The 10,462-nt window shown below is 43.2% G+C and overlaps 1 protein-coding gene across 5 annotated transcripts in view; it reads right to left on the bottom strand.

Moving 5' to 3' along the window:
• Positions 1 to 318: 318 nt before the first annotated feature.
• MKL2 (MKL/myocardin-like 2) overlaps positions 319 to 10,462 on the bottom strand; it is a 230,959-nt gene continuing 220,815 nt past the window's right edge. For all 5 annotated transcript variants that reach the window (XM_010849432.1, XM_010849431.1, XM_010849430.1 and 2 more), the window contains 2 exons: positions 6,618 to 6,678; positions 319 to 5,760 (listed from right to left, as the gene is read on the bottom strand). In XM_010849432.1, the coding sequence (XP_010847734.1) occupies positions 5,225 to 5,760; positions 6,618 to 6,678 (597 nt within the window). In that variant the 3' untranslated portion in view covers positions 319 to 5,224. The remainder of the gene's footprint in view (positions 5,761 to 6,617; positions 6,679 to 10,462) is intronic.

Below are 10,462 nucleotides of genomic sequence, written 5' to 3'. Positions count from 1 at the left end.
GCATTCATCCCTGGGCACCAAGGCTTTTGCCAGAGCCCTCACTTGGGATTTCCTCATGCCTGTGGGAGAATGGACATGTTTTTGGTGTAAGTCTTGTTATGGTCGAGTTCAGCCGCTCCCTGCTTGTTTGGACCTGGGGCAAGGGTGCACCGCATGTGTGATTCACGGAGGCTGCCTCCGCAAGCCCGCTGGTCGTGTCTGGTGACTTGGCTGTAAAGCTTGTTCTGGACAAGGGGTCTCCTCCTGGCCCCCTGCCCCCACCCTGCAGCTCCCGTGACCCACAGCACGTGGTCTTTCCTCTGCACAGCGAGAGTCATAGTAAATCAAAATGTTGTTTTTTTTATTTGAGACACAAAAATGCAAAATTGCTGAGATATCAAACATTTCCCGATCAGCTCCAATACGGCCACTATGTACAGAAGATCAGATGATAAATGTGCACACATATAAAAATACAGTACGCATTACCTATGTACAGCACATGTGCAAAATGTATGGCATTCAAACATGATACGGAATTGATTTCAGGGGTGCAAACAGCAAATACAAAGGCATCATGGTTTTTCTTTTAAAAAACAACATAAAGGCAATACATGAATGGACCCCCGATTGCCATCATTTTTTGTTTATTAAACTAGTGCTTTGATAAGCAGGGCTCTGTAGATTGGTATCTTTCTCCTTGTTTTTCATAGAGTGAGATGCTAAGACATAATGTGACAATGAAAATAAGAAGAGAAACACCTATCTCATTGCATTTCTATTGCAAGCAAGAAAACAAGAAAATGAATTTGTATGTAGAAAGGAAAAAACTCTGTATTACTGCTAAATATGTATTATTCTTAACCCAACAAAACAAATCTATACTATTTTACATGAAAACAGTAGAGGAATATCTACATCTTTGTGAAAATTATAACCTTAAATGGATAATACCTTTTTGGGACTGATTTTTGAGAGCTCATTAGTCTCAAATTTTAAATAAAAAGTGCCTTCTTTTGGCAAATACTTGGCAATGCCTTTGGTTCCTTTAAAGCAAGTTTGCATTACTAGTAGTTACTCGAGGTTAAGTACTTTTGGTAGCAACTAAACCCTTTCCTAAATGCTTCCTCCTCCTAAGCCAGCAAGTTTCCTTACAGCATGATGTGGAGAGGTAATCGTTACGAGTCTCGGTGATTCTAGAACTTGGTTAAAGCTTTGTCTTAGTGGTTGGCACAGAGCTCTGTTAAAACATGACAGCTGCGTCGAGATCGCCAATGACATGATGTGTTTGATTCCAGACAGCACCTTGCAGGTCTGAGATTGCCACCCTGTTATCACAGGGCCGTGACATTTTCTGATGTGATTCACGGAGCAACATGTTTGCGTGGAGGGGACGAGCTCGTTTGTAAACATGTGCAGCTTTTGGAATTACAGGCCTCGAATCTGAGAGTTCAGGTAGAGACCCTTTGTAATGATGCATTTCCTCAAATACTGCGAGAAAGGGCGAACGGGGACAGCCGGAGGCCGGCTTATTGCCATGCGGCCACTTCACGGATAAAAACGCAGCCCGGAAAGGTCACTGAAGGAGCAAGTTATCAAAGGTTTGAACCGAGAAGAAGAATGACTACATCTGAGCTGTCATTTTCCAGTTTTGACCGAAACCACGTACAAGATGAGCGGAAACGCAGTGAGGCTGCTCTCCAGATACACACGTCCGCACGTGTGAGCCGCTTCCTGGTGACCCTGACCTTCCAGTTAGTGTTCTCTGAGAGTGTGGGCTGACTGTGTGGCCTCCAGGTGGGGGTCACTTTGCCTGGTGGCAGCGGTCAGGACTGACGTTTGCGGTGACGGGTGGTGGCCTGTGGGGCGCTTCTTGTGGGCCTAGCTGTGTGGCCCGGTGGCTCTGCTGATGGATGCTGACAGTCGGTCTCTGGGAAGTTCTCGAGACAGCCCCTGGTGCCGCTGCACACCCTCCAGCTGACTCAGGGCGGGAGCCACCAGACGCGCCTGGACATGCGTGTGAGTGAGGGGTGTGAACCCAGCCGCAGGCTGGCTGTGGACAGTAACGAGACGGTCCGGCCCTGGCGCGGACAGCTCTTTTGCCAGCTGTGGTGGCCAGTTTCAGCCTGGGATCCTGAAAGGGACTTTGGAGAAAGCTTGTATGGCTAGAATGATCTGGGGTGGAGGAAGCCTGAGTCAGCTTTGGTGACCAAATAGGTGACACACTCCTCATCAGCTGTCACTTGGCGTCCACTGACCTCACAGCTCATGACGGCGCCTCTATGGGCGGCAGCTGGGGGACCACACCATGTTGCCTTCACCACAATTCTGATAATGCACATCCATGGATCACAGAACCGTGAAGTTTTTGCAAAAAGGAAATTTAAATAAGATCTCTTTAGTGCCATAAAAATATTCATATAAAACAAACACAAACAGTATCTGAGCACGAAGTTGCATGAACTCAGACTGCATCTATGTACAAATACGTGGCAGATACTATACAGTAGATTGCACATTTCAGGAAAAACACTAGGACGTGAAGCACGCAGTGTCCTATGAGATTTTCTAGTACATGCTTTGCTGAAATGTACAAGATGACCACATATGCCTGGACTTGCCAAGGCTCTGCAGCATCTTCGATGTAACTTTCTGTTCCTCCCATCCTTAATGACGTGACCTGGCACCTATATACACTAGTAGGGTAAGCTCGATACTACTGTGTTTCAGGAGTATTTAGGAAATAAGACTGGACGTGAGATAATGTTTCTAGAAGGTGGCTGTCTGCTGGGCAGTATGGTACTTTGCAGGGTGGTACACAACAGTACCACCCCCTCCCCCCAACTACACACGCGCCAGGACGGGAGGGCAGGCGGCAGCCGCGAGCGTCAGTAACTGGACACTCCTTGCTGCCTTCAGGGGAGATGCTGCTGCGTGAAGTTGAAGTGGGCGCTTCAGCGAGTCATCGTCAGGAGAGAGCAGGCTATATATAAGATGGCATTCTGTGCACTGCAGTGTGTGTTTTTGGAGAGCAACCTTCCTGTGGCATGTTTCAAACCTATCTCAGCAAAGCAATAAGGGGAGCTGAGGGCTAAAGAACAATCTATATACACAGTGCAGGATGACAGAGATAGAAAGTTAAGTCAACAAGAGCCAATACCACTAGCTGTTCAGTTGCTTCCTACAGTCCCACTGATATCTGCTGCTAATTTAATAACATATTTCAATCTAAATGAATACGATGCTCAGAGTCTAAGTGTGGGCCAGACAAGCCCTGGACAAAAACTCAGGGCCCAGACCCCCCCTAAGAAAAGCACATTCCCGAGTCAGTAGCCCAGCCCTGGAGACGGGCCTTCTGAGAGGAACCTACTCACGCCCAGGATGCTGACCATCTCGCTGGGCTTGGTCAGAAGGTGGTGCTCTGCTCAATGGTTACGATTTCCCACCTGTTGGATGACCAATCTCTCAGCACCCAAAATACCTACTACAGACCACGCTGCGCCTGACCACCTCTGCCCGAACCATCCAGAAGCACTTTCCAGTTGGGAGGGCTTTCCACTGAGGGCTCCAGGGTGCCGGGCAACTGAACACTGGGAAAATGGACTTTTCTTACAGAGTAAAATTCACAAACTGAGATAAAAATATAAAGTCAGATCAGTTCTTGGGCAAAACACAAAACCTAGAAATGACTCACAGACTCTTTCCAGGTACTGGGTCAGGCTGCCCGTCACTGTGGGAACATTCAACGTTTACCGACCCACAGAAAACCTGACTACGGTTTACCCAAGGTGAGGTGAGAGCACAACGCTCTTATTTAGTAAAAGTCTCAACACTTATAAGTAGATTTCGGGTGGGTTTTTTTTTTTTTTTCAGTTATTTTATATTTTGTCATATACTTAAATGACCAGCAATTGACTGAAATAATTTTGGAAATCCTGTGACAGTTGGCATTTTAGAAAACTCTGAAACTATCCTACTCAACAAATATGACTTTTTCAATATAAAAAACTACTAATAAAACCTCCAGTTTCTCAACCTTCAGCCTGATGATACAGTGAGAGCTCAGGTATGACATCCAGTTACAAGCCTGGAAAACGGTAACCAGGGATTGGTGACCGAGAAGAAGAAGGCCAGGGCTGGGTCTGCTGGCCGACCTGGTGCCACTGTGCCGCCTGAACCGTGCTGGGAATGCCCTTGGGGGATGACAGACTGCTGCCTTGCCTTCTCTTGGCAGCTTACCAGCGCAGAAAGATATTTCATGCCAAAGCCTTTTCTTGGTTCTTTGAGATGGACCTGGTTACCTGAAAGTTAGTCAGCAATTCCTTAAATACGGAAATAGACGTGGCTCAGGTACTCTAGAAATATTCGAGTTATTAAAACAAGTAGGACCACTGGGTATCCAATTCCTTACTCCAATGTAGGCTGTACAAATCACAATGTCAGAGCATACATACAAGTGTCTAATATACACATTAAAATCAATGTAATCAACCCGGAGGGCTGCTAATAGACTTTTCAGTGTTATCAATACACCTGGACTTCTTAGAGTGGATTGTTTATGACAGTATTTTGTAGACATTGTCTGGTAATGGTGAAAGATCTCCCATTTCAATTTAAATCTGGAGATCCGAAGTAAGATTCCCCCAAATCACAAAATAAACTAGAACACACACAAAAATTACATTGGTTTCTGAATGGAACCAAAAGTCTTCAGTGGGAAGCTGTCACTGAACTGGCTGGTGCTGGCCACTGCCCTTGACCCTGGCTGCATCTTGGGCCGGGCTCAGGCCATTTCTAGGAGATACCCTGTGCAGTGATCGCTCACCTTTCTTTTTGAGTGGAGCTGTCTGCCTTTTATTTAAGGTCTTAAAATGACCACAGAGGTTTAACTGTAGCTGATGACCAGAGGCCCTCATGTTGTCACCCTGCATACCTTATTCTTCGCTTTTTTAATCTAAAGGTACCTTTCGTTCTTTACTGAAATCTGGAGAAACAGATGAGTCTTCTTGGAGTAGTGTTTTTTTCAGAAGGCTCTGTGCTATATTAAATCACAGGCATTCACTGCTGGATGCAATGAAATGTTTTCAACTTGGTTTCCAGCCTCTGACCATCCATCCCATTCCTCTGTGACAACATATTATAATTGCAATGATGCAACTCTGGATCTGTCTTTAAAATCTGACCTTTTTGAAACATCGTCGTTGTCTTCAAACCTCATAAAGTCTGAGACGAGAAATCTGTGCTGTTAGTCCCATGGCAGCGGCAGGTCCTGTGGGTCTAGGAAGTCGGCAGAGAACATGCTGGGAGTGGTGGCGCTGAGCGGTGTGAGTCCCGATGACGTGCCGGGCATGGTAATGTCTAACCACTCCATGTTGTCCAAGTTCGAGTCAGAGAGGTCAAGGGACAGGCAGGGCGTACTTGCAGCAAACTGGGCCTCGGCCGTTTCCATGGGCGAGTGTGAGGGGTCCAGCACGCCTGAGTGGCTCAGCAGGTCGTTCTGGAGGTCCTCAATCAGGGAGAAGGGCTCTCTGTCCTCGCTGCCGCTTTGCAGGGGAGCGATTTCATTAGCTGAAGGCAGGGTTCCATCCAGGAAGGCTTCGAGTTGGTTCTCTAAGCTGGTAGATAGACTGCTCATAGGTTCTAAGGATATGGGTGGTGCCATTTGGACCTGGGGTGGTGGCCGGGACACCACGGTGCTGACCGGCATTGTGGTGATGCTGGCTGTCACTGGTCTCATTTTGGAGATAGGAGAAGGTTCTTCTTTTATAGGGAGGGAAATCTCTGTGTAAAATAATTCATAATTAGCAGTGATTTTGTACTATTTAAACATTTCTATTCATTAGGGCACTTATCTTCTCTTTGTGCAATGACTTATACTTATTTTTAGATATATGTAAGTTTAGGCAGAGAGATCCTTGAATTTTTTTTCTTTTTTTTTTGTGGCTAACATTCCCTTATTCCTATTTAAGATGACAAGACTATAAAAAATCTAAGATGTTCAATCATGTGTAGAAAGTGCTTTGCCTTTGAATTTTAATAAAGCTACTTGGGCCCAAGCTAGGTAACTTGGTTTTTAAAAAAATTTTATTAATTTTAATTGGAGGCTAATTACTTTACAATATTATGGTGGTTTTTGCCATACACTGACATGAATCAGCCATGGGCACACAAGTGTTCCCCATCCCATCCCTCTGGGTTGTCCCAGAGCACCAGCTTTGAGTGCCCTGCTTCATGCATTGAACTGGGACTGGTCGTCTACTTTACATGTTTCAAGGTAACTTGGTTTTTGCAAAATAACAAACTGGAATGTTTTTATCCCATCACAACAATACACACTTGGAGCAAGTTTTGAAGTTTTTCAATGTGGTTTTTAAATATGGTTCTACTGTCTTTTGAGATGGCCTATCTTTTTCAACAGGCATACATCTATTGTCAAATCTATTACATTACTGTGTTATACTGAAACAATGGCTGCTCTGTCTTAATAGCCTAAATTGAATGGATTTAAAAGAATAAAGTGAGGTGGAAGCAGAATAACATGTTTCTCAGTACTTAGCAGATGTGTGGTGGGCTCTAGAGGAAAACTGCCATAGACTCATGATATGACTCTCTAGGGATCTCACGTGACCTTGACCTACCTCCGCTTTTAATGAGGATGTCAAAGAGGTCGTCCATCTGCTGACTGTGTGCATTGGAAATCTACAACAAAGGAGATATATGTTAGCTTTCTTTTGTACAAACCTGGGAGCATTAGACAACTGGGAGCACTAGCAACCTTACAGAACATCCCGTCTAACCCATCCTTCGATAATTTTGAAATTCTGAGGTCTCCTGAGACATGAAGCCCCACCCTGCGTGGCAGAGCTGGTTGGTTAATAGAACGAGAATGGGGTGAATACACTTACATTCTATCACTGTTTGCATTTTGAGAGGCTTCTAACACTTTCTTCTAAAAATGTCTTCATTCATTTGCATTTATGTAAAAATATGTTTAAAGGTTTCCAGCCTTATTGAGAGTTACCTGACACACAATAAACTACACTTACATAAGGCAGACAATTAGATAGGCTCTGACATATGTATACATCCACAAAACTATCGACTCAATCAAGGTAGTGAACATACCCATTTCCCCCGAAGTTTCCTCATGCCCTTTTGCAATACTCCTATCAGCCCCAGACAACCCAATGATCTGCTCTCCTTGAACACAGAAGAGTTTAATCTCCTAGAGTTTCATATCAATGGAGTCATACAGTTTGTGCTTTTTGGCAGAGGGGTAGCGGCGGCTTCTTTCACTTGACATAATGAATTTGAGATTTATCCATGTTGTAGAGTACAGCAGGAAAAGTTCGTTCCTGTTTATTGCTGAGAGTATCCCACTGTATGGAAATGTCAGTTTGTTTGGACTGTCGGCACTCTTTGGCTATTACAAATAAAATTGCTGTGAACATTTGTGTACAAATCTTTGTATAGACACGTTTTCTTTTTTCTCTTGGGTAAATACTGAGGAGTAGAATGCCAGAATCATAGAATAGGTGTATGTTCAACTTTCTAAGAGATGGCCGTTTTTCAAAATGATGTTGTTTTACATTTCCACAGCAATGGATGTTTCTACTTGTTCTCCGTTCTCGGCAACACTTGGTGTGGGCAGTCATGGTGGACGCCTGACAGTGAGTAGTGGCGCTGCCTTGTTTCAACGTGCACTTCCCTGATGACCAAGGATGCTGAGCGTCTTTTCATGTGCTTATCTGCCATCTGTGTATCTTCTATGGTGAAATGTCTGTCCCAGTCTCTGGCCAGGACTTCTTATGCATACTGTTTGCATGGTATCTTTTTCCAATTATTTCTTTCAACCTTTGTCTTTGTATTTAAAGTATGCCCCTTATGTGTGCATGTAGTATTATCTACTGCAGTATTACATCGGTGCAAAAAACTTAGTGGCTTAAAACACTAAGTTTCTAAGGGTCAGGAATTTAGGAGTGGTTTAGGTGGGTAGTTCTAGTGTGGGTTCTTACATGGTGCTGTAGTCAATATTCTGGCCAGGGTACAGCCATCTCACGGCTGAAGAATGTCCTTGTAAAGGTGACTGACTTCGTGAGGACAAGGTTGTTGACGGGAGGCCTCAGGTTCTCTTTACGTGGGCCTCTGCAGGGTGCTGCTGGACTGTCCATGCGGTATGAGAGCTGGCTCTCTCCACAGCCAGAGATCTAAGACAGCGCAAGCTGGGTGGCTTTATGACCCAGTTTCAGAAGCCACACACCATCTTTCCTGCCAGTTCCATTTGTTAGAAGCAAGTCACTAAGTCCAAGTACACAACATGCATTTGGGTCTAGTTTTCCACCTATTCTGATAATTCCTGCATTTTAACAATTATTTATTCTACTAGTATGTTTTACGCAATCATTGATATGGTTACGTTTGGGTTTATCATTTTAGTGTTTGTTTCTATAATATTTGTCCTGTTTCTTGTTCCTCTTTGCCTGGCCTTTAAAAATATTGATCTTTTGGAATTCTAGCTTAATTTTTCTATTTTTAAAAAGCAATAATTAAGTTGTTACTGTAGATATACAATATATACCCTTAATTTTCCATAGGCTACTTAATGTACCATTTCATATAAAATATAAAACCCCAGTAAACATAAAGATCATTGATTTCCTCCATCTTTTATTAGTTATTTTTAAGTATTATAGCTATATATTTTATAACCCCCTCAAGTTAGTGTAAAATCTTATAATACAGGTTTTGTAGTGATGAATTCTTAATTTTTCCTGGTCTGCAATAAGAAGGAAAGCGAACTGAAGGATATTTCTACTTGACAGAGAATGCCATGTTGACAGTGTTCTCCGGCTCCCCCACCCCTCCGCCCAAGAACTTTAAAGATGTTGCTCCATTCTTTTCATGCTTCCATGGTTTCTGATGGAAAGTCCACTGTAAATCAAATACAGCTGACCCCTGAACAACACAGCGGTCAGGCGAACTGCCCTCCTCCCTTGAGCAGCTGAAAATCCACGTTGTTACAGTTGGCTCTCCATACCCGTGGCTCCAGCCAACCACAGATTGTGCAGTGCTGTACTATGCATTTATTGAAATAAATCTGTATATAATGGATCTGTGTGGTTCACACTTGTGGTGTTCAAGGGTCAAGAGCAGTTGTTACCTGTGTATATTGTATTACTGTGCCCTTGATGCTTTCAAGATCTTCTCTTTAAATCTGGCTTTCAGTAATTTCACTATGATATGACTAGGCCATCTATTTATCCTGCTGGTGTTTATTGAGCATCCTAAAGCTATAAACTTTTTTTCATCATATTCATAAAAAATCTGATCAGTATTTCTTAAAATATTTACCTGCCTCATTCTTTCTGTCCTCTCCTGGGACTACCATCCATAGCCATGTTAGACTGTTTGATATGAAATAATAGGTCTCTGAGACTCTGCTCACCTTTTCCTTAATCTTTTTTTCCGTTATCCAGACTTGACAAGTTCTACTAATTTTTCTTCAAGTTCACTTTTTTTTTTTTTTAAACATCTGCCACCTCCATTCTGCTAAGACAATCTATGATTTTTTTCATTTCAGACTCTGTAATTTTTAGTTTTAGAATTTCCATTTCATTAAAAAAATCTTTTCTATATCTTCTTAACATTCTTTCTCTTTTTTTCCTACAAGTAAATTCTCTTTTGTATTATTGAGGATAGTTATAATAGTTGTGCAAATTCTGTGACTCAAATCAGCTGGGTGTTATTAGTCTTAGCTGATTGCCTTTTTCCTTTGAGAAAAGGTCACATTTTCCTGATTCTTTGTATATTGCCGTGTTGTGAATGGCTGTCATGGATACCAAGTTGTAGAGACTGTATTCTGTTATTTTTCTCAGATGAGGTTTCTTTTATTTTAGTAGGCAGTTAACTCGGGTTGGACCTGAACCACAAAATGTTTGTTGGGCAGAAGATCCAATCTCAGGTCAGATCTTCTGTCTTTAGCTGATGTGCTATGACTCTAGTCCATGCCTGTGTGGTTTAGGGGTGACCCAGAGATGTGGGCAGACAGAATTTGGGGATCTCCTGTCTCAGTTGAGAGCAACCCAGAAGGGGAAGAACCAGTCTTCTGGATTCCCAAGGCATAAAGGCTGTGGTTTTTCTACCAGTAACCTCACCACTTAGCTTGACCCCAGAATAAAAACAGCAAAAACGGAGCACTCATGCCATGGAACTCCCTCTCAGTGCAGACTTTTCCTGGGGATATGACTCTACCTGTTCACTCTTCAGTGACTTTACTATGACCAGGCTTTATAGCTCTTATTTGTGGGAAACTGAACTGGTAGGGCCCAAGTAAGGCCCTAAGTAGTGGAATTGGAAGTCTAAGTAAATGTATTTTAAAAACCTCATAATCCCTAGTTTAATGCTCAGTGGTGTATAGAGAGGAATGAGATAGCTACTCATCCAAACAGAACCTGACTCCCTTAGTCTGTATGCATGAGCCAGA

The sequence above is a fragment of the Bison bison genome, unplaced genomic scaffold (genome assembly GCF_000754665.1).
Source record: "Bison bison bison isolate TAMUID 2011002044 unplaced genomic scaffold, Bison_UMD1.0 scf7180017864283, whole genome shotgun sequence".
Lineage (NCBI taxonomy): Eukaryota > Metazoa > Chordata > Mammalia > Artiodactyla > Bovidae > Bison > Bison bison.
This window is presented reverse-complemented; position numbering and strand designations above follow the sequence as displayed.